The 24,700-nt window shown below is 45.5% G+C and overlaps 1 protein-coding gene across 1 annotated transcript in view; it reads right to left on the reverse strand.

The window, feature by feature from the left end:
• The window catches only part of nab1b (NGFI-A binding protein 1b (EGR1 binding protein 1)), an 18,099-nt gene extending 13,158 nt beyond the window's left edge, over window positions 1-4,941 (reverse strand). Inside the window, 11 exon segments of the mRNA XM_042083917.1 lie at window positions 777-822; window positions 3,136-3,269; window positions 4,083-4,127; window positions 4,129-4,269; window positions 4,272-4,343; window positions 4,346-4,402; window positions 4,404-4,463; window positions 4,465-4,719; window positions 4,721-4,810; window positions 4,812-4,916; window positions 4,918-4,941. Of these exon segments, the coding sequence (XP_041939851.1) occupies window positions 777-822; window positions 3,136-3,269; window positions 4,083-4,127; window positions 4,129-4,269; window positions 4,272-4,343; window positions 4,346-4,402; window positions 4,404-4,463; window positions 4,465-4,719; window positions 4,721-4,810; window positions 4,812-4,916; window positions 4,918-4,941 (1,029 nt within the window).
• Between the last annotated feature and the right edge of the window lie 19,759 nt (window positions 4,942-24,700).

The following is a 24,700-nucleotide window of genomic DNA, read 5'->3' on the forward strand; positions in this document are numbered from 1 at the left end:
ATCAGGAGAGATGGTCTTACGAGATTCACCCACCTTATGCGCTCACTCACCACACACACACACACACACATACACTCTCTCTGAGCTCAATTTGTACACACACACACACCACACACACACACACACACACACACACACACTAAACACACTCTGAGCTTGATTTACGCACACACACAGACACAGTCATAGAAACACACACACACACACACACACACACACACACCAGTATGTTGATGGGCAGCTAAGTAAACAAAAGCACGCTGCCCCACCCTTGTCAGGCCTGACTACCATTATCTCCTTCTCTCTTTGTGTGTGTGTGTGTGTGGGTGCATGTGTGTGTGTAAGTGTGTGAGTATACGTGTGTTAATGCAAGAGGTTATCTGTGTGAAAGGTTGCTCTTTGAGACAGAGGAATATTACTAAGTGGGAATGGAGCAACGCTCAAGCATTTCTACTCATTTAAAAAAAAAAAAATCTGTCACAGCAAGTCATGTTTGCACACAGGGAGGGCATAAACCCATGCTTTAAAAAAAAAAAAAAGTTGAATCTAATCTAAACCCCTGCTTTTTAAAAATAAAATAAAGTTGAATCTAATCTAAACCCATGCTTTTGGATTATTTCGGCAGATCAAAAATACCTGACAACTTGCCAGTTTAGTCTGGCCTGATGCCAATTCCTAAAGATAAAGTTCACGGAGTCACACTACAAAATGCCACGTACAGTAACAGCTTAAAAAAGCTTTTGAAAGTAAAATGTCAGAGAGAGTGATGAACTGACCTCGGTTTTGATCCTCTTTGGAGAGGGCTCGTCTCCACAGCGAGATCTGAGGAATGGAGGAGAGAGAGAGGCTGTTAGTCCTGGATGCAGGAATGAGAGACAGCAGCAAGTATGAGGGAATGTAGCTTGACATTGTCACCTGCTCATATGAAAACATCTCGCTCCAGTTTAGGGTGCTTTGAATAGGACACATATACAAACTCTCTCTGTCTTTCAAACACACACACACACACACACACACACACACACACACACACACACACACACACACACACACACATACAATGAAGATAACTGCTGACAGATCAAAATTACGTATTATAAAATTAAATTTTACAACCTTATTCTGATCATGATCTAAAAAGCTTTCAGCCAGGTTTGTTTCAGGTTTCTGATTTGGCAAGGCGTAAAAAACTACCATTGGCTTGTGTAAAAAGAACTAGTCCAGTTTTTGATTTGCCAAACCTGTAGTTTCTGGCATGCCAACAGAGCAGTATACACACACACACAAAAAAAAAATCTGGATCTGTAGATAGAATCTTTGCTGTAGTGTGACCGTGATAGTGCACCTTACAGAGGTTAACAAACACCACAGTGGAATTTTCCGTCCCCTCAGGTTGCCAGCCTGGTAATCCAGGAAGCACCTGTGAGGAGCCTGCTAGCGTTTTCTCTTTTCTTCTTCACAGAGCCAATTTCGAGAGTCGTACCGAGCCTGTCTATGTGATTCGCGTGAGTGGGAGGGCAGAGGATGCCTCCTCAGACACAAGCTCATTACTCCCTCACACAGAGAGCCACAGAGAGAGAGAGGAGAGAGAGAGAGAGAGAGAGAGAGAGAGAGAGAGAGAAGTAAGAGAGAGAGAGAGCGAGAGACATATTGAAGGGATTGAGAAATAGAGGAGAAAGGTGGAAAGGTAAAAAGGAGAGAGTGAAGAGAGATAGCAGGAGTTAGAAAGTGTGAGAGGGGGGGGGGGGGAGGAGAGAGAGATGCTCCCAGGCTCTCAGTCAGCCTCTAGCTGGAGCTTTAAATAGACTGTCAAGAACCAGACCCTGAGCCCAGACCCTGGATCGTCTCGACACATTTTTAAAAGTCTCGCCTCGTTTATCGCCGCGGGGCACGAACCTTGAGCTGCCGGCGGACTCACGCCGAGCGAACTCTCCTGTACAGAAGCAGCTGCTGCTGATGTTACTACTCCATGTCCGCTCGACTCGCAACACGCTCTCTCAGTTTCGCACAGACTCGGAGGTGGCTCTTTCGAAAGGAGTCATTACAGCGAGAGCATCTGTGCACACGTGGAATATCAACCACTTTCCTCCCTCCCCCCCTCCCCCTCATCTCTCTCTCCCTCCCTCCCTCCCCTCATCTCTCTCTCCCTCCCTCTCTCCCCTCATCTCTCTCCTCCCTCCCTCTCTCGCCTCATCTCCTCTCTCCCTCCCCCCTCCTCCCCTCCCTCTCTCTCCCTCCCTCTCCTCCCTCCCTCCTCTCTCCCCCTCATCTCTCTCTCCCTCCCTCCTCCCCTCATCTCTCTCTCCTCCTCTCTCCCTCCCTCATCTCTCTCTCCCTCCTCCCCTCATCCTCTCCTCTCTCCCTCCCCTCATCTCTCTCTCCTCCTCCCTCCCCTCATCTCTCTCTCCCTCCCTCTCTCCCCTCATCTCTCCTTCCCTCTCCTCATCTATTTCTGAGCACAGACGTGACAGACAGATAAAAAAAATTCAATGCCATGATTCATGCAATGCCATGAACCCCCCCTCCCCCTGTAGACTATCACGACAAAAGCCCTCTTCAAACAGAAAAGACACTGGACAGTGGTGGAGAGGCCGCACTCATTAAAGCATGTGGCGGCTGAGAGAGGGAGGCGGTACGTGTGGATCTATCTGGAGAACTGGCCTTTATGACTCAGGCAAGGGACTCTGGCGGTCAGTTAGAGCTTGTTATAAAAAAACAAACGCCAAAGGAGAGGCTAACACAAGGTGACGTGTGGTCATCCAGACTGAAGCGGAGCTGGAAGATTATAGGTGATGGGGATGCCACAGGCATGTGCTTGTGTCTGATTGGATGTAAAGTTGTCCTGTGACTGTATTGAATGGAACATTTCACTAAGTCGGAATCACTTGAAATGAAATTCTCTGTGAAATGGACGAAATCTTCCACAAAGAGAATTCTACAGATATTTCATTGATGATATGACCACATTAAAGCTGAAACCCCTTTTTGAAGTATCAAGAATGACATTACCTCAAGATAAAATCATCAAGCCAACCACTGACGTTTCCTTTTTCGCTGATTGCAACTTCAGTCACCTTTATCATTGAGAACTGCGTTAAGGAGCTGGGAATCTCCCTGCTTGAGCTGAACACTTACTTGCTCGTCCTGTACGTGTATTTGTAGGTGACCTCTCGAGAGATCTGGCGCGCCAGGCCGAAGAGCTCATCTCGGCGGGTCAGCAGAGCCACGTCCTTCATGCAGAGCTGGGCAGCAGCCTCGTTCACAGTCAGCTACAGCAGGAGAGAGGGCATTCTGTGAGACATTTCATCGTAACAAGGTCGCAAAAACACATAAAAAGTGTTTGTATAATAAACTAAATGCTAATCGCTCAATTAGCTTTAAGTAGCCAATGCACACCACAACTAAAATATAAGTCAAAACTGATGTTTAATTAAAAGACACACCTCATTTCATTTAACAACACAGCCAAACTTGTCCTATTCCCTATGTACCTAACCTGTCCAGTAAGTAACCTAACCTGTCCAGTAACTTAACTTGTCCAGTAAGTAAGTACTTAACCTAACCTGTCCAGTAACCTAACCTTAACCTAACCTGTCCAGTAAGTAAGTACTTAACCTAACCTGTCCAGTAAGTAAGTACTTAACCTAACCTGTCCAGTAATCTAACCTTAACCTAACCTGTCCAGTAAGTAAGTACTTAACCTAACCTGTCCAGTAAGTAAGTACTAAACCTAACCTGTCCAGTAACCTAACCTTAACCTAACCTGTCCAGTAAGTAAGTACTTAACCTAACCTGTCCAGTAATCTAACCTTAACCTAACCTGTCCAGTAAGTAAGTACTTAACCTAACCTGTCCAGTAAGTAAGTACTTAACCCTAACCTGTCCAGTAAGTAAGTACTAAACCTAACCTGTCCAGTAACCTAACCTTAACCTAACCTGTCCAGTTTATACAGCTCCATTGTGCCATGTGACCTTCGCTCTCATTCTAAGTTGTTGCCTCATTCTTTCCTCATTTGTCCTCTTGCGTCCTCGCTCCCTTGTGTCCTCGCTCCCTTGCGTCCTCGCTCCCTCTTTCCTCTCACCTCATGAAGCGTCAGGTGTTTGCCGTCCTTCCTCTTGGAGTCGAAGGCGGCCGTAGATGGCGCTGTACTTGCGGATCTCCTCCTCGCGGCGCGGGTCCTCCTCGGCCATGTCAAAGATGTGTCCGATCATCTTGGCCAGTTTCTTGTTGCCTTTCAGCTGCTCCTTGACCTCGGCGGGGGTCGCCGCGCGGGCTGCAGCCCCGATGCCATGCGCTCCACGCACTCCGTCACCGACTGCACGGCCGCCGCGTCCAGCGCCTCCAGGCGCCGCCGTCGCGTGGCGATGACGGCGACCCGAGCTCGGCCGGCGACAGGCCTCTGCTCGCTCTCGCCGCCGCCACCGCTGACGCTGCTGCCGAAGTGACCGACCCAGAACCGGGGGCTCGGCGCCGCTCTGAAGAGGGGACGCCGTGGTGGCGCCCGAGCTGCCGTTTGCCGGTTTCCTGTCCAACCCTTACCGGCCTCCCCACTGGCCGCGGGCCGCGCCGCACTTGGGCGTCTTGACGTGGGGCTCACCGGCGCGGGGCAGCAGCGGGAGTGGGCTCGGCGATCCCTCGGGCACCTTGTAGACGGGGATGCTGCAGACGGGCAGCGTGGCCAGCGGCTGGTTGAAGAGCGCCGGGTTGGTCACCCAGTCCGCGCAGCGCCTTCTGAAGACGCCGGACGTGTAGCGGCTTGCTGGCCATGCCCACCAGCGCCATGATCTCCAGGAACTCCTCCTCGCCGGCCCTCGCACAGCTGCTGCACGTCGTCGCCGCCCTGCTGGATGAAGGCGTCGTAGTAGCACAGCAGGTTGGCCCGCTGCAGGATTCGGTAGAGCTGCAACTCCCCGAGGAGTCCTGGGTAAAGTCGCCGCCATACCTGCCCAGAGGAAAGGATGAACAAAGAGAGTGTGAGTGTGTGAGGAGAATGGAACAAGACAAAGTGCAGATCACAGGTGCAGGGCCATGGAATTCTCTACGAATGCTTATCATTAACGTTTCTAACGGCGTTACTAAAGCGTTGAAAGGAGAAGAGCTAAGTTAAGTTAAGTCGCCACCATATACCCGATGAAGGGTTTTGAGGGGGGTGAGAGAACGGAGCAAAACTGGGTGTGAGGTTGTGTGGAGAGAATGATAGAGAAACCCTTTTCAACCTAATCCTTAAGTCCACAATTACTACAGCAGTGCTGTTACAGGTCTTTTGGATCTCAATGTTGGAAAAAGAAAGAAACTGAGGAAGAAAGGAGTCCTTGTCCTCAACCTGACTCAGTTTAAGAACCAGAACTGTTCCGGCCGGCTAACTGAATGTGAGAGGTAGGAGTGGGGAAGAGGGGAAACCGAAAAGTGATTTGTAAATAAATACCAACAGATGTGTAGAGAAAACTAAACCCCAGGTCAGGAATCACCTTTTTACATTTCAAGCAGCCTGATACCATGACAGAGATACAATGTTTTTGAAAAATTTGATTCACAGAGAGGTGCACAGATGTGCATAATTACAGAGCGCCCGACTAAACCTTCGACAACAGCAGCAACAACAACCACTCGACACACCAGAGACATGGCTCCCATCCCAGCCCTGCGGTGGAGCCCAGGACCAAGAGATGAGATGGGAAGAGATAGAGAGAGAGGACAAGAGGGAGAGACAGAGAGAGAGAGAGAGAGAGCGAGAGAGAGAGAGAAAGAAAGAGAGAGGGAGGGATAAAGAGAAGGTAGAGAGAAGGAAAGGAGTGGAGCCTGGGCCTGCACATGAGCTAGGACAAGAGAGAGAGGGAGTATGAGAAAGAGGGAGATGGGGGAGGGAGAGCAAGAGGGAGAGAAAGAGAGAGTGACATGGAGAGCGAGAGAGATAGGAAGAGAGAGGGAGAGAGTGAGGGAGGGAGAAGGAAGCAGAGACAAGGAGAGTGAGAGAGAGTAAGAGTAAGTGAGGGAGGGAGAGAGAGAGTGAGAGAAGCAGAGGGAGGAAAAGAGAGAGAGAGTAAGTGAGGGAGGGAGAGAGTGAGGGAGGGAGTGAGAGAGTGAGAGAAGCAGAGGGAGGAAAAAAGAGAGAGAGTAAGTGAGGGAGGGAGAGAGAGAGAGAGAGAGAGAGAGAGGGAGAGAGAGAGAGAGAGGGGGGGGGAGAGAGAGGGAGGAGAGAGGGAGGGAGAGAGAAAGAGGGAGAGAGAGAGAGAGAGGGAGAGAGAGAGAGAGAGAGGGAGAGAGAGGGAGAGAGAGAGAGAGGGAGGGAGGAGAGAGAGAGAGAGGGAGAGAGGGAGAGAGAGAGGGAGAGAGGGAGAGAGAGGGAGAGGGGTCTATGGAGTGGTCCTGGAGTGCTGGGAGAGCCACATACCACACTCCACCTCTGCTCTGGCCGTAGGTGGGCCCTCTCTCTGCACAGGCTCCATTTGTCTCTGCCCTGGAACAGTCCCTCATCTCCTGAGCAGGAGGAGGAGAGGAGGAGAGGAGGAGAGGAAGAGAGGAGCAGAGGAAGAGAGGAAGAGAGGAGCAGAGGAGGGGAAGGAGCAGGAGGGGGGGGGGGGGGGGGGGGGTTGGAATCCGGATCCCCAACAAAGAGGGATAAAAGATGTGAGGTGGTGGGTGGAGGCAGGGAAGGGGTAGTGGGTGGTGTGTAGGTGGAGGTAGAGCTGGAGTGGGGAGGGGAGGGGAAGGGAGAAGGGAGAAGGGGTAAATTGGAAAAGGGGGGGGGGGTTACTGTGTGGGCTGGGGAGATGTGTGTGGGGGGGGGGGGGGTCAGGATATCACACTGTGAGGAGGAGGTGTTGCATTTCAAATGCATTCATCCCAAGTGCTCAAAATCCAGACAACCTCTGCAAGCTCTATCGTAACACCCCCAATTATCACCACTTTTGTTCAGAAATTCTAAAACAACGATGTTTTTTAACACTTCAAAATAACATTTACTAAATGAACCTTACATTTTTCAGTAGCCATAGATGTGTAGATTTGAACAAAATCTGGTTTGGTTCTTAACGGGAGCATTTACTGCCTGAAATATCCGATTTTGTTTACCACGCTCTGAGTTATAGTGCTGGCCTGATGGGTCGCCTATTTACACCGTTTCAACGGCACATGAACGGTTAGACCGAGAATTCTCGTCATGAAATTAAAATTCCACTGGAGCTCCAAGCGGTTGTGTACACGCAGCCTTACAACACTGTTTACAGCTCTTCGAGTCACGGTAAAAAGTCATTTTTGGGACATAGCTAATGTTGATACACCTATGGTGTGGGTGCTTGCGTTTCTTTAGTTGTCCGCTGTCTTGGTTTGTATAGAAATGGATATTAAGTGACACATACACGCAAGACGGTGGAAATACGGGACCGAAGGTAATAGGGGGAGTTCCGATAAAGTAGTGGTCTATAACGTTCCACGACTTTATCCTTCACACGAGTATGAAGCCAGAGGTGCGACAAACACAACTGACACAACTGACACACACGGTAAACAAATCTCTACCCGGTGGCCTCTGCCTTCCCAGTATGCCGTACAGCAGGCTATTCCACCTCATCAGCAGTCATGCGCCAGACTGCCAGGCAGCACTGACACATGGGGCTTGGGTGCTTGGCACCCTGGTAAGGCGGGCGCTTCTAATCTCATAGCAGGAGATGGCAGCATGCCCAAGCTATGCCTTCCATTCACTCGCTTCCATTTGCTGAGAGAATCCTGCATTTTTTTACTGTAGTTTTTTTTTTTTTTGTTGTTGTTGTTGTTGTTCTTAAAAAACACTCTTCATTTATGCACAGCTTGGGTGTTTCGCTGAAGAAGGAAAAAGTCTCAGAGATTGATTGTTTATGTCAAATCACACAAATCACTTACACAAAATATGGCTGAAAAAAAAAAAAAAAAACCTTTCAGGACTGATGTGGTAATGAGGAATGTTTCCTCCGCCTCAAAATGCAATCTCCCCCTGGCAGCACCTGGCAGCACCTCCATTCCTCACTCCCTAAGCAGCATGCCAGCTTTTCAGGGGGAGGGTTTGTCTTTCTCTATGAGCCTCACCCCTCCCATTCTTCACCCATCTATCCCTCTCTCTCTCTCTGACTCTCTCGGTTTCTCTCTCCCTAGCCCTCCCACCCTCCACCTTCGTCCGTGCGCATGACTCGGGAGGCTCCCTGCATTTTTTCCGTTCATCCGGGCAGGGCAGGACATGTTCCTTCTCTCACTCACGCACATCCACACCTACGCAAATGGTGCGTGCCTGTGTGTGTGTGTGTGTGGTGTGTGTGGTGTGTGTGTGTGTGTGTTCTATGTGGGGTAGTGGCCCGCACATTCTCTCTCCCCACTCCCTCTAAGGCTTATGTAACACTTAGGTTCCGCTTAATTAAGATGCTTCCGCATGGTGGTGGGGGCGGCACTCACCTGCGTCAGGTGTGCTAATCTGTCGGGGTGGAGACAGTGACCTTCATACAGGCTAAGCATACACACCCACCTGAGAGCATGCTTATCAACTAGGTCACATAAGCATCTAGTCTACCTCAAGAGTCTAAACCCACCCCAATAATGACGTATTATAAACCATGTATTACCACACTGTGCGTATTACACAATGCCGTTTTGATATCGCATTGTATTTTAAGTCGTTTTTGTCCTTTCATGAATTACAAGCCACTGCATTTTAGTTCCGTTTCAGTATCACAAGATACATTTATCTAGGTTCAAAGACAGATAACATTGACAAAACCATGACCACTTAATGACCGTGAAAACCATGACCAGCCAAGGTCTCGGAAACTATAATGAAACTCAAGGTCAAGAATGGTAGCTTCTGACAATGACACCACTTGAAAGTGACACACCAGCTAATGACCTAGACATTCAGATGGCTGAAGGAATTGAGTGGTGGCCACTGCATGGAAACAAAACTGCTCAGCAGACAAATGGAAACACACAGACACACACACAAACATACACACACATATTCAATAAATGGCATCATAACAATAAGTCAACCCTTGGGACACATCAAAGCTGTTAACCACAGGCCAGGGACCACATCAGGCCTGTTTCTCAGTCGCCAGCCTCACCAGGAGAGAATGAGTAGCATCAGTGCCCGGCAGAGAGAGAGGGAGAGAGACAGAGAGAGAGGGAGAGAGAGAGAGAGAGAGAGAGACCCATGAGAAGGGTGTGCCAACCCTGCACTCCAGTGGATAGGCAGGGGACGCGGCCTGGGAGGAGGGTTGCTCGTTGAAAGCCCATTCAGAGAGTGGTGTGGAGGGCACTTGTGCTGCAATTTCACCAGCATGCACTCACCAGTTCCCTCTCTTTCTCTTTTTCTCGTTCTCTCTCTCTCTCTCTCTCTATCTCCCTCTATACAATCCTCTCCCTCACTCCTCTTTTACTCTCTCGTTCTCTCCCTCACTCTCGGGCAGCAGTGGGAAGCTACGGAGCCAGTCCTCCACTTTACACTGCTGCTGAAAGCACTTCTGTGTGTGTGTGTGTGTGTGTGTGTGTGTGTATGTGTGTGTGCGTGTGTGTGTGTGTGTATGTGTGTGTGTGTGTGTGTGTGTGTGTGTGTGTGTGTGTGTGCGTGTGTGTGTGTGTGTGTGTGTGTGTGTGTGTGTGTGTGTGTGTATGTGTGTGTGTGTGTGTGTGTGCACTCACATTGCGTAATGGCATGGCCCTTATCAATTTTAATGAATAATATAGGAGCAGAAGCACTCAAGCAGTGAGGGGAAACCATGGCAATGGCAGCTTTCAAGTTGCCCATGCTGACATTTAGGATTTGATTCAGGAAAGCATCAAATACATTTGAATGTCATTTTAGGTAAAGTTGGGTGAAGTGAAGACTTACACTATTTGTGCACAGGAACATTTAACTATATTTGGAATTCAAATGCAAACATATAATTGTCTCTACAGAAAGTGACTGCAAGTTTGATTCCCAAAAATAAAAGTGTACAGTGAATGTGTATATTGACACTCCAGAGCCTAAACTGTAGTGAGCGCAGACATAAATCAATATTGCTGTTCTGACACCATGGCTCAATAATACTGCAAGTAGTGCAAGATATGCACAAGTGTGACTGCACACACATTTTGATCAAAATGCGCACTGTATCCAGTGGCTTTGCTATTGCTGTAGAGGCATGCCACAATGACTTTTCATCAGTGCAAAACACATTATTTATTCAGTCATTAGAATGTATGAAACTGCTTGAATTTTCTCTCTTGCTATGAAAAGCAAATGGTTGTCCAAACTCCATCCAAAGCAGTGGTTTTGTTTGCATGACCAAGCCTGTATTTTGGTTTACAGAACTCATCCATCAACTCATCCAAGCCTCCAATAAGCAAACATTACCATTGTTTTCTTCGAGGATGACAATGCATTGCTCGCCTGGCATTGTAACGCAGACCAACAACCAGACAGGGTGTAAAATCAGAAAGTGAAAAATCAGCAAAAGTGTTTTTATTTATGTGTTCAGTCTACCTGTACACGCAATCCTGAATGAAACGTTCTTTTTTATTGGGACGCACAGGGCAACACTTCGGAGCTTACAAATCAGTATACACCATACACAAGATATCACAGCAGCGTTCACACATACAACTTCGTTTCAAGCTGATCAACAAAACATAACCTCCAACAATTCTGTGACCACACAAAACTTTTCCTAAAAAAACGCAGCAGGAGGCTACCGTCCATAGATCATCTATTACATTATTACGCAGCTGCCATTACCTAATTAATCTGTGCGTTCTTATACGTTGTAGATAAACCCATGAATTTCAAGTCAACAAGAGTAGCGCGACCAAATGAATGAAGAATGGAACCATGCTTTAGTTTGGAATCACTAGGCTACTACTAAGCAGCCGGACAACGTGTGCTGTAAACTTCTAAATGACTTCCACCGGGACAAATATCATGTATAACCCAAGAGAGCAATTTCCTGCACAACAGAAAGAAAGAGAACAGAAGAAAGAGAAGAAAAAGCAAAGGATGCTGTCTTTACACAGCTGCCGAACGACGCCCACCGGTGCTTCGCCTGCGCCTGGGATTCAGTAACCGATTCTCTCACACGGAGAGTCAAATTCCGTGAATTTACGTGCACGGCTGAACTGAACTTGCTTTATCGGGAAGCACATGGATAACCAAAACACCCAGCTAAACTTTTCGGCGCGCATAACTGCAATTCAAGAAAACAAATGTGCAGTAAGGGTTTGGAAATTGCAAAAAATATCTTACCAGCGATTTTTGTTGTCAGACTCCTTGTTTTAATTGAGTTCAAATAGTTGTGTGTCTGGTGTCAAGTCACAAGTTGAAGATTATTGTCCTGTCAGTTCAAGTGACGCTTTCTTACGCGTCCTGATAGAAGGGGAGATGATGTGAACCACGCGCGCAACCTTGACAAATCAACGGGCGGCGCTCATGCAGACGTTGTTCCGCTCTTTGCCATTGAGTCGCCGGAGACTCCTTACAGTCGAAAGAAATTGTCTTCAGACTTAATACTAAGAACCTGTAGATGACTGTTCGCCGTTTCCTCCCCTACTGCTAGAATTGGGATATTCCGCGCTTGCTACATTGCTCTCTCACTCCCACGCGGCAGCGTGACGCAGATCCTGGCGTGGGCGGCTGCGGGGCGTGGGAGGCTGCTGCATGGAATACCAAGCATCATATCACAGAAGCGGCAGTGGCCAACGGGGAGGCAAACTCCAGCGCCTTGCGCCCGCCACACACGTAACCGGCCAAAAAACGGCCCGCTGACCTTTCCGAAAACACACCTCGCGAACTCATTAGCATCGAACTGTGGCGTGAATTCCTCTGGCGCACTCCCACACCTGTGCCTGGCCCACCCACTCGCCGCTTAGACGCATTTGGATTTCAAAGCGAACAAATCCGCACTCTGCACAGTTTTTTCTCCCTCTTAAACTCTTCCTCACTCTCTCTCTTCCTCTCTCTTGCATATCTGTCTCCAGATAGTCTTGTTTATTGTCTCAAAAGTGGATTTCCACCTTGTTTAGCTATTCTCACACTTCCTGTTTTGGAAAAGCTTGGTTTTCTCATATAAATGTTGGTTACTCCCACGCGCACTCCACCCTCGTGCCCCGTGCCCCAGCCAGTGTACTGGGTTGTGTATTTCTCCCTTCTTTCCCTCCATATTCACAACATTAATTTCGTGTGTACACACTAACATGACATATACTCTGTGCATTGTACACTGGTTGTGCAATTGATTTTTTTTTTCACACACAGTTTCAGCAGTTTTACTTTGATGAGATACGTACTTTGGTGTGTGGAAAAGTTTATTTTATCAAAAGGATAAATCCTACTTTTAACCACTTGCTACAAATAGCGTATAGCAAAATATGTCACTGTAACATTGCTTGAAAAAAGGCGTCAAAGCCATTGCAACACTAACGTGCAAATGCATGAATAATAGCGGACAAATTGAAACTGCTTAATGGGTTTCCTTCGGGGAACAAAGGGGCATGTGGTAATGCAAGATTTAGGTGCACTGTGACTGTGCCAAAGGTACACGACAGGCAAACCATGGCACCAGTCCTGCTTGCCAGGACACGACCAAGCCATTGCTCATGCAGTCATTATAGCCATGTTGGTTGTCTTTGGTTTGTGTGCGTGAGTATGTGCACACTTGTGTGTGTGTGTGTGTGTGTTCCTGGTAGAAATCAGGAGGGACACATAGCCAAAAGCTTCACTAAAACATTTTGGGACATTAAAAAAAATAAACTTTATTGAGATTCTTCTTAAACATACATCCCTTCAACACACACACACACACACACACACAATTGTAAATATATTGTGTATGTCGACAGAAAGGAAGAAAGAAAGAGGGAAGGCAGGGAAAAAGTCCTTCAGGAGGAGACCGCGGCTTGCAGACATGTTTGGGAGTGGAGATGGGGAGGGGTGGTGGTGTTGTGTGTGTGTGTGTGTGTGTGTGTGTTGGGGGGGGGGGGGCACAAAGGAGGATGGGAGGGGTTGTGGTCCCACATGCAGTTCTCCACAGACTCCTCTTTCAGGATATTTACACTCCCACGCAGTGTGATTCAGCTGGCACTAAGCCTCTCCAAACAGAGGCTCTGGATTATACCACTGCACACCATCCGTCGTCCATATCCACAAGCCTAAGTCTTCAGGATGATGCTTTCTTTCTCTTTCTCTCTCTCTCTCTCTTTCTTTTGTTCTCTCTCTCTCTCTCTCTCTCTCTGTTTTTTTCTTCTGTTCCTTTGCCAGCTGATGTAGTAACTGGGAAGTTGAGCTAATGTATTGCCATTCCATCTAACTGTAACAGACAAATTGAATTGAGCTGTTCCACTTATGACACTCACTTCTAAAAACTCTGCACAAAGGCTGAGTGAATCAATAAATCCAAAGCTTTCTTTGTAAGGCTCTCCAAGAACGATTCTAATGCAAGTGTTTTTTTTTGTTGTTTTTTTTAGTGACCTGTGCATGGCTTTGCCGGTCGACACAGCAGAGCACTCTGGAGGAAAACACTCAGTCTGAATCACACAGGGGACTACACCTGTCTCAATGAGAGATCTCAGCCTGGAATAAAACAAGAGCAGCGGAATGGGGGAGTGTGATGCTGAGTGAGAAAGTCTGTGTGTGTGTGTGTGAGAGAGAGAGAGAGAGTGAGAGCGAGAAAGAGAGAGAGAGATAGAGTGAAAAGAGAATATATGGACAGACAGCGAGAGGAGTGACACAGAGAGAGTATGTGAAAGAGAGAGGAAGAGAGAGAGAGGGGAGGGAGGGTGGGTACCGTTTAAAACTCAGAATCTGCCTCAGTACCACAAGCTATTTTTAGGAAGTAGGCCAGCTACGGGTACCAGCCTGAGGAAGGAGCGACGCCATGCAATGCATGCTTTGTTTCTGTTGCCACAGAACCTAGATAAAGATGGAGATGAAGGTGGCGCTGGGGGGGGTTGGGGTTAGCTGTCACCAGATGCAGGGTGGGGTTACAGTCATTTCAGCAATGGGATGTTGGCGAATGACAGGTGGCACAGGGAGTTCATAGTGGCAGTGGGGCTGTGTGCTGTGTTTCAGGTATGTTCATTGCTGCAGGTGAAACCTGGCCACCACAGAGCACTGAGACCCTGAAGCTATTGTGCTGCAGAGAGCTTTTTCCAAGATGCTCATGTTGAATGGGGATTTTTGCTGTGGTCCATTCATATGTCTATGATAGATACATAATAGATAGATAGATAGATAGATAGATAGATAGATAGATAGATAGAAATAGAGATTTGTTTTTGAAATTATTCAAAAGGTCATTTTACACACTTTTTTTATTTGTTTGGGCATTTTCCTCATTCATCAATTTGCTTACAGACATAAATATTGAATCATACTCTGCTTCAGACATTATTTTTGTGTGAGCTGTGCTCCTTGGCCAGACTGAGAGAGGGAGAGGAGACTCACATTCATAAATCATGGAGAGAGCGTCCAGAAGGTGCTGGCAGCTAGGTTCCAGAGTAAGAACGAGAGAGTGAGCCAAAGTCTGTGTTTGATTGGCTCCCGTGTGGTGATTGGATGGTTCTGTGAATTCCGGTTCCGGAATGGCATGGCACTCTCTGGTGTCTCCCCTACTAGAGAATGTGGATTGTAATCCTCTTTCATTCCATGTTGAGCAGCGTTCCTTTTGTATGGGCCTAACCGCCACGAATGCATTCAAAACACATATTATGCTTTAATCTTGAGTTCTTTCCTTCCCCTGCCAGTTGGAAGGAGATCCATGCATGTATTTCATACTGTTTTAAATATAATTTCCACAAATACCTAATTAATTTATATCATGTGCCCATGGTTCTCACGTATTTTCTACCATTTACACGTTTGATCAAACGTATTTTAGTAGGTTTTGGGATTCAGCTGTCATATGAAATTGTTATGTTATTTTCTGAAGAAGCCTTTTAGACATGGCTGAGATATGCAACAACAAAATGTATTGGTCAAAGAAGCACAGCAGATTTTTCTGTAAATGTGATGTGAAAACTCTGTGTGGAGTGTCAAATCGGTGTGCCAGAGGGTATGCATCAATTCAGTATCTGTTCTAAGAACTAAAAACCCTGCAAGAGCCACAATTTCACGTTAGAAGGCAATGCCACAACATTAAGTATCTGTATTAGGAGCACTAGAAATAAAAACAAAGTCCACAGGTTACATGAATTTAGAGGAGACCACTTAGAATACATTTATGATACACCCTCCCCTACAACTACAACAACACTTACATATAAGCAACACATTTTCTCATGTTCATCCATCCCCTCTGTTTAAAGTGTATTGAATCCCCTTTTCCTTCTCTGACACACTCTTCTTTTCTTCAAATGTAGCAGTGTATTCTCTCATTGACCACACTGGAAAAGGAAACAAATGTGACACCAGGGGACACCTCCTGCCTTTTCCTCCGCCGCCCTGGAACACTCAGCCCTCTTCGGGACGGGGAGGTGGCCTGAGTGGCTGTGGAGTGTCGGGGTGCGTAGCGCCGGAGCGCCTGAGCGCCTGAGCGGAGCTCACGAGGGGAGGCCAGGGGGAAGCGAGTGAGCGGCTCTAATCTCGCCATTTGAAATGCTAATGCACCTGTAGTGTTGTGCAAATGCGCACTGTCATGTTAGCGCGCGGCACAAGGCAGGAGAGAACAACAGGGGGGAGAGGAGAGGAGGAGTAGAGAACAGCAGTGAGAGGAGGAAGAGAGGAGGAGAGGAATAGGTCACAGGGGAGAGGAGAGGAGAGGAGGCCAAGGCTGGCGGAGAGGAGATGAGATCTGTGGTCATTCGGACTGACTAGCTGGATGGAGTTCAAACTTCAAAACCTTCTGCTGCTTTGTGGGCATCAGTTGGCTTTGTTCAGACCACCTGTCCGTTGCGTAAAGGTGCCTATGTTTGTTGAGTGTTACCACAACATTTTGAAGAATCAGAGAATAAATTGGCCTCTGGTAATATGCTCACCATTGTGAATGGAAAGTTCTTGAATGAGTCAAATAACACCTTAAATGTTAACAATTATGAATGTGAAACTTTATCTCTGTGTTTGTGTGTGTGTGTGTGTATGTGTGTGTGTGTTTGTGTGTGTGTGTGTGTGTGTGTGTGTGTGTGTGTGTGTGTGTGTGATAAAATGTGAATGTGGGATGATATAACGCAGAGCACTGAGCTGGACTGGGTGGTGAGTGTAGGTGTGTGTGTGTGTGTGTGTGTGGGGGGGGGGGGGGGTGTTGGGTTCGAGTTGAAATGCTACAGCAGCGCTCATAATGCATCACTTTAATTGTGCAACAGCAGAAGTACGTTCCTCCATGAACAGCTTCTCGGACATAATAATTATACAGCATGACAGAGCAGTCTGTACTCAGAAGGATCATTACAGAATTAAAAAGAACACTCAGAAAACCCATTAAAAGCAATAAAAAGACACCTGGCATAAATATAAAAGTTTTACTTTTAAATGTTCTCTGGGGTTAAAAAGAAAAAGGAAAAAAAACATTAACACTTCTAACTTTTGCCTGTGCATATCCTCTCACAGAGATGCTTTTGTGTCTGCGAGCGAGCTCTCGGGTTTCGCTTCACACTAGTGCAGCATTTCTCTACAGCAGATGTCAGGGCGCGCGAGCGCAGCACAGGGCAGCTCAGCCCAACCTGGACCTCCCCTGGTGCTGGACACTTCTCGGCGGTGGAACGCGCCCACGCGCCCTCCGTCGCCCACTCCCTCCGGGCTGACCTCCCCGTGACCTCTCTCACGCAGACTGCCAGGCTGGGCACCGGGCGCCGTGCGCGCTCAGCTGGTACGGCCCCCGCCCAAGTCCGCTCCGTGCCATTTGTCATCTCAGGAAGTGCTTCTCTTGTCTGTTGGTCTGTCTCTTGGACAGATTCTCTCTCTATCTGTCTGTCTCTCTCTTTCTATTTTTCATACGCTCACCACTCTTTCACCATTATCATCTTCTCTGTCTGTCTATTCTCTGAAGTGAAGAGGAATGGTGAGGAGGAAAGACCACCATAGGAGTTCTCTTTATCATTCTGTTTGGGTGTATGTAATCTCAGCTCCAGACTGACACGCTCACTTCATTATTTAAAACCACACAATCCTCCCTGAGCTGCCAGAACAAACGAGGAAGTGTGAATATAATATGAGTCTTGCATTATGAAGTATTAGCTGTAAAAAAAGAGAGATTAGTTTCAAGGACTTCAATCATAATTTAATTTCATACACAATCAATATGCTTGAAATTGATGGGAGACTGTGATTTGGTAGATATAAGCCAATAATACTATTTTAATTCAAGCTAAACATTTTATCTTAAGTCTTTCCAATCACTTAGTGGAATATAAGATGTATGACATTAATTTTCAGCTGAAGCAATGCAGTGCATCACCAAAACGGTTAAAACAAGCACGCTGAGTCCTTTTTTAAAGTATGTTTGGAGCAACTGAATTTTTACTGTGTGGTATGTGTTAACTATATACAGCGGCAAATTTAGTTTTGGGTAAATTATGTTGCGAGACCCCTTTTCATTTGCATCCCTCATTAGGAATGGCAAACTATAAATCTTACTGGTGAGGCAGCTTATGCACGCAAAAACAACACACACACACACACACACGCAGACTTAAGAGCTTACTGGTAGAATTAGCTTCACGTCTTTACTTCTTTTCTCTCTCTTCTGCATGTGCTTGGGTGTCTTTTTAGAGCTGGTGTATTTTGGGTCTCGGGTGTTCTACAAACTTTCCCCAATTACGGCTCAACCGCCAGCCCAGGCCTGGGCCTGACAGCCCTGCCACGCCGCTCAAGACGACGCCCACGCCACTCCTGGCTAGGCCCCCCTCCCTCCCTCTCTCTCTTTCACTCTTTCATACTCTCTGTGTCTCCCTCTCCCTTTCTCTTTCTCACTCGCACTCTCTCATTCTCTCTCTCTCTCTCTCTCTCTCTCTCTCTCTCTCTCTCTCTCTGTCTCTACCCCCTTTCTATATCTCTTCCTAAGTCATTCTCTGTATCTCTCCCTCTCTCTTTCTGTCTCACCCTTTCACTCTCTGTCTCTGTCTCTTTCTCTCTCACAGCTGCCAGAAACACCCTGTTATTCAGTGGTCCCCAGCCAAGACCTCCCCCTCCCTATGACAACGCCCACGCATGCTCTGACACACATACGCGCACACACGTACACACACACACACATATTCTGACACACGTACACCCATACATATGAAGCTTCCAGCTGATTGCATTTGTCTAACTGCGTAGGCATGAATATATGTGTGTGTGTGTGCATCTGTGCGTGTGCTTTGTGTGTGGATGTCATATAAAATAGCAGATAAGGAGAAAAACTTCAGACATGGAGGAAGCTTCAGACCTTTTCAACAATAAAAACAAAAACAATGCTTGAACATTCTATTTGGTTCCCAATCTACTTCCTCTGCATTAAGATAACATATGGAATGTTAAAACGGAAGCCCTGTGGGGCCAACTATGATGCTGATAATGGAACTCTCTTGAAAGGGTATAAGTTTGATTTAATACTGAAAATGAAAGCAAGGTGTTCTTTAAGTGTGTGTGTGTGTGTGTGTGTGTGTGTGTGTGGGTGTGTGTGTGTGTGTGTGCGTGTGTGTGTGTGTGTGTGTTTGTTTGTTTGTGTCTGAGAGATCTTGTGTTTCAGAGAGAGGTAAGACAGAAACATTAGTAGAATCAAGACACTTTTAAATGAAAAGTTTGAGCTGGCTTTTTGCCATTTGTGTGTATACGTATGCACTAGTATGGACGTGCGTGGGTGCGTGGGTGTACATGTCTGCATATATGTGTATGTGTATGATGTATGTGGAAATTTTCTTGTATGGGAACTTACTGAGTGAAGGCGTATAGATCACAGCGCGTCTGCACAAGTGTACAGGCGCGTGGGTAGGTATTTACGCGTTACTGTATTTATGTGTGTGAGTGTTTAGGGGTGTGTGGGCGGGTGAGCTGTTCACATCTGTGTTTTTGTGTGTTTTGCTAGCGTGTGTGTGAATGTATCTGTGAGTGAGCGAGCAAGCAAGCAAGCGAGTGAGTGTGTGTGTGTGTGTGTGTATGTGTGTGTGTGTGCGCATGCACACGTGTGGGCAGATTCTTGCGCTTGGGTGTGTGTTTGTGTGGGTGGGGGGTGTCTGGCATCCAAAGATAGGGCCTTGCAACTTGGAACAATCTGGTAGCTCGTCTCCTCACAGCCCAGCGTTCCCAGCTCACTTTCCCATGGACGGCGGGACTTTGGGGGTTGGGGTGGGTGAGGGGTCAGGCTGTGCCTCAGCTTTGGTGAGGACATATTTCCAGGGAACCGAGTGACCGCAAGTCTGTGCATAAAGACCACAATGACTTTTGTCCACACTAGATCCGCTCTGTAAGAGGCACTGTGAGACTCAAAGCTCAAAGTGTTTGTCTTTCAGTTAGTCTCTCCTTCCCCTGAACAAATTTAATAAAACATTAGTATAACATTATGTCATAGAATATATGCTGCACCGTGAATGGGTGTTCTTCAGTTGCAAGTCACTTTGGATAAAGATGACCTCCAAATTAATAAATAAATTAACAAAAAAATAAATGTTGTAAATCTGCAGACCTGTTTCATTCCCATTTTCTCAATGTTCTTTTTCTGTGTTTCCCAGAGCCCTCAGCATTAGGAGTGCATGTTTCCTTCCCCATCTGAATTTATGGTGGCAAAATGATATCATTGCCCAACCTCTTTTCAGGTAGTTCCCTGGAAACAATGCCTGAATCCAGAGGAAATAGTCAATCTTTAGCTGACACCACATCTACACTATGGACCAAGGAGTTGGCAGGAAAAGGAATGTCGCTCCAATTCTTTCCTCTTATCTTTTACACCTGACAGCATTATACCTTGTAGTTGCATATTGGAATTTAAAGTTTCTGTCAAACAAATTGTTCAAAGGCACAAATATAGCAAAGCAGGAAACTGCAATGTGTGTAACTTATTTGCAACAAACTGCAAAAAAATGCTGTATGGAGTTTTAAGGATTTATTTTATTTTGCCACTTATCAACAGTTGTAGGATCGTCACACATTCTAGATAAGACATATTCCAATGAATTTGCGGGTATGTTTGCTGTCTGTGTTTACTTCAGAAGGGGGACTTTCGGGGAAAGATGTTTTCAGAGGTCATTGTGGAAAGATACACACTGAACTAATGCACAGACAAACTCACCCACACGTGTGCTAACTGCAAACATGGACAGCACACACACACACACCCACACACACACACACACACACACACACACACACACACACACACACACACACAATCCTAACAGAACAGTGCAGAAATTGTAAGTGCGACCAGAGGTTATATGGGAGAAGGATAGAGTGAGAGTGTCAGACAGAGAGAGAGAGAGAGAGAGAGATAGAGAGAGAGGGGGATGGGGCATAGAGAGAGAAATAGTGTGAACGAAATAGAGAGAAAAAAAGAAAAAAGATGGAGTGATCACTGATCAGTAGAAAGAGAAAGAAAGTGAACGAGAGAGAAAGATAGTGTGATTGTGGAAGAAAGAGAAAGACAGGAGAAAGAGAGTGTGACTGGATGAAAGATCAAGAGAAAGATAAAGAGAAAGACAAAGGGGCAGTAAACTTAATGGTGGTTCCTTACTGTAGTATAATGATCTCATCTCTGTTGGCCTCCCTGTTGTCTCATTGACAGTAATGCGACAAGATGACTTTTGGGCCTTGAGGAAAATATGGAAAAGTGTCATGAAAGGTGACAAATACCCTGTATATGACTAATGATCTCTCAACTTAGCATCTTGCTATCTTGTGCTCTGCCACAGTCTCTCATCATACAACTAACTAGATGTACCGCAGAGTGGAACAAAATATGACCACCGCCCAGTCCAGCACATATTTTCCACAAAAATAAATCACGCTGAAAGGCCTATATGATTCTAACTGTCTTATGCATTATCCACACTCAATTCTCACTGGTATCTGCTAGACAACAAGTACCAAAACATGATTAGTTCATAGATTTCACATGTAAAATTCATTTTATACAACCCCACCCCCATCTTGCCTGTTCATAATTCTGAGAAATTCTTGAATTGTGTGCATGTGTGTGTGTACACGTTTATGTTTATGTGTGTGGGTGTGTGTGTGTGTGTGTGTGTGTGCGCTTGTGTGTTTGCCTGCGTATGTGTGTTGGTGCATGTGCATGCATGGGTACATATGTCTACTGTGTGAGTATGTGTCATACGTATGATTACTGTGAATGTATGTGTGTGCGTGTGTATCAGTTTATGCACATGTGTGCACATGGAATGGTTAACATGACCCCTGGAGGCAAACATACGGAAAAAATTGGTCATCCTAGACCCTACGGTTCTCAAGATATTCACAGAAAACTGTGTCTGCCCTACCCTCCTTTCGGGGGGTCCAGTACAGCGGGGGGGCTACAGATCAAAACAAAAAATGATGGTTCCATGCTATCCATGTGGGGTTACATGCCCACCAAGTTTCGTGTACCCCGGTCTTTCAGTGTCCCGGGAATCCTTGTTGGTGTACGGTCACTAAATGTACACATAAATTATTTTATTGTAAGGCCCCCCATAAACGAAAGTCCACAAAACTTGGCATGCATTCGGAAGGTGTCATAATGATCCTACACTTTCAATTTCGTGCAGTTTTGACCATGTCAGCCAAAGATATTGTGATGAAAACACCTAATTTTTTGCTTTTGAATTTTTAACTAGGTGGCGCTATACATGAAATAAGTGGTAATGGGATGGGTTGACAAGCCCAGTTAAGACCAACATACAAAAAAAAGGTGGACCTCCTAGGCCCTACGGTTCTCGAGATATTCACAGAAAACTGTCTCCGGCCACCTACAGGCCAGTTGGTGTATAGTAACATAAATTAATTTATTGTGTGGCCCCCCATTAACGGAATTCCACGAAACTTGGCGTGCATTCAGAGGGTGTTATAATGATCCTACACTTTTCACTACACTTCCTACACAATTTCGTGCAGTTTTGACTATGTTAGGTCACAGATACCTGCGATTACAACACCTCATTTTTACTTTTTTGTGTTTAACTAGGTGGCGCTATACATGAAATGAGTGGTTATGGAATGGGTTGACATGGCCCCTTGAGATCAACATACAAAAAAAAATGGTCCTCCTAAACCTTACGGTTCTCAAGATATTCACAGAAAACTGTGTCTGCCCTACCCTCCTTTCGGGGGGTGCAGTCCAGCGGGGGGGCTACAGATCAAAACGAAAAACGATGGTTCCATGCTATCCATGTGGGGTTACATGCCCACCAAGTTTCGTCTACCCCGGTCTTTCAGTGTCTCGGGAATCCTTGATGGAAATTTGGACATGCGAAAAAGAATTAAAAAAAATCTGATTAAACCTATATGACCGCCGCTTCGCTGCGCGGCGGTCATAATTATACTACATTGACTATTCGTTTCATATTAGGGGTTTGTAGGGGTTACCTGTCATTTGTCTCTGCAAATATCCCTTGTCGTAATTAGTGGCACACTGTGGACGGATTGAACATAGTTAATTACAGTTTTTTACAATTGTTTACACACGTTTTCAAAACTCTGTGTCTATTTTTCAAAACTCCACACACAAAACCCACAACTGCTCACACAAAATGTAAAATGCCCCAAATCTCCAGCAAAATGACACACAACATTCAAAATGTCAAAAACACATGTTTAAAGCAAACATTCGCTTCACATTACAAACACTTTTGTCATAATATGACATTTTGGATACATCATGTACACACTGTTGCTCAAAACCTAAAGCTCTTCTGTCTTAGGCTTTCTATATGTATTTCCATACAAGAGTGAAAGTTACGGTATCAACAAAGAGAAGTTGAAATACACAGTAAAAATGCAAGCAATATTGAAACCAAAAATAGTGATTTTTCCCAAATAATTTGCTGTTGTGAATACAATATTTTACAGCAAACAAGAAAAAAAAAGCAAAGAAGAATACACTGACCACCAGATGTGGATGGAGTTTTGAAAACACTGATTTTGTTTTTTTCTAAAGACAAGTGTGTGTGTGTGTGTGTGTGTGTGTGCGGGGGGGGGGGGGGGGGGGGGGGTCGTGTACAGTATGTATTCATAGGCCTATAGACCCTTTCAACTGCAGAAACAAACAATTCTACAGTAAGCGTTCCATTTTCTGGAGGCACAAAAAAATGTATTGAGCTAATGGTACTGTAACATGTAACAAAAATAGAGTAAAAAGACAAATTTTAATAAAGTCAACTTTTTGTAGAACATTACTGTAAGCTAAAGTCAGATTACTGTATTTTCTCTATTTTCAAAGTATCTGTGTTGGTTCTGAATATTTCAACCGGAAATCCTCTAGGAGCAGATTGAAAGGGTCTATACCTATATAGAGAGTATATCTATTCATAGACCTATACTAAGGCAATGATTGGATGGTGTTCAGTAAAGTAAAGAGTGTTTGCACATGTGAAGAGAAAGAGTGAAGCACTGGTGATTTAGTGTGCCATTTTGATGGGTTGTGTTTGAAGAACGAAATCAAGTTACTTCCTGTTAGAATTTTGTGTTTGGTTGTCACACAAGCCAATAAAATAAAAGCCAATGAACATTAACAATTGATGGTAGTTTTGATAACACAGTTTTGATTCCCCCCGCACATACACACACACCCCTTATCATACAAGACAGTCACACAGATAGACAAGATAAACTCAGGAACGGTAAAAGAACAGAATGAAATTAAACAGTCATACATATAAGCTGATTTACAGTTTTTTTCAACTGCTTACACACTAAATCTTTGCTTGTCACACAATTTTCTAAACATGTCTTCCAAACATCATAACCCCACACCAAATCTGCAAAACCATACTAATTCTCAGTGTTTGACTCAGTTTTCAATTTACTAAAACACATTTTGCAAAACACCACACACAATTTTCTACTTAACACACAAAAATCTATCAGGAAGTAACTTGATTTCGTTTTTCAAACACAACCCATCAAAATGCCACACTAAATCACCAGTGCTTCATTCTCTCTCTTCACATGTGTAAACACTCATTACTTTATGGAACACCATCCAATCATTGCCTTATAGGCCTATGAATATATACTGTATACTCTATATGTAGGTATGGACCCTTTCAATCTGGCCCTAAAGGATTTCCGGTTGACATTTTCAGAACCAATGCAGATACACACAAACACACACACACACACACACACACACACACACACACACACACACACACACACACACACACTTTTCTTTGGAAAAAGCAAAGTAATTTACAGTTTTTTACAATTGTTTACACACGTTTTCAAAACTCTGTGTCTATTTTTCAAAACTCCACACGCAAAACCAACAATCGCTCACACAAAATGCAAAATGCCTCAAATCTCTAGCAAAATGACACACAACGTTCAAATGTCATAAACACATCTTTACAGTTTTTCTCGATTGCTTTTACCTGCTTAAGTAAACTGGAATCCACTTGGTCTTCATGAATACTTTCTTTGCACAGCAGAAGTCATCTCTTGCGAATGTGTTCACACATTTTCATTGGGTTCACACATTTCTCACACCCTTTTGCAAAACAGTTAACACAGGTGTCATTCAAAAGCCCCAAACTCTATTGATTTTCCCATGCTAAACAAAAGGAAAAAATCTTTTCACAGGCGGT

This window comes from Alosa sapidissima, chromosome 2 (assembly GCF_018492685.1).
Source record: "Alosa sapidissima isolate fAloSap1 chromosome 2, fAloSap1.pri, whole genome shotgun sequence".
Lineage (NCBI taxonomy): Eukaryota > Metazoa > Chordata > Actinopteri > Clupeiformes > Clupeidae > Alosa > Alosa sapidissima.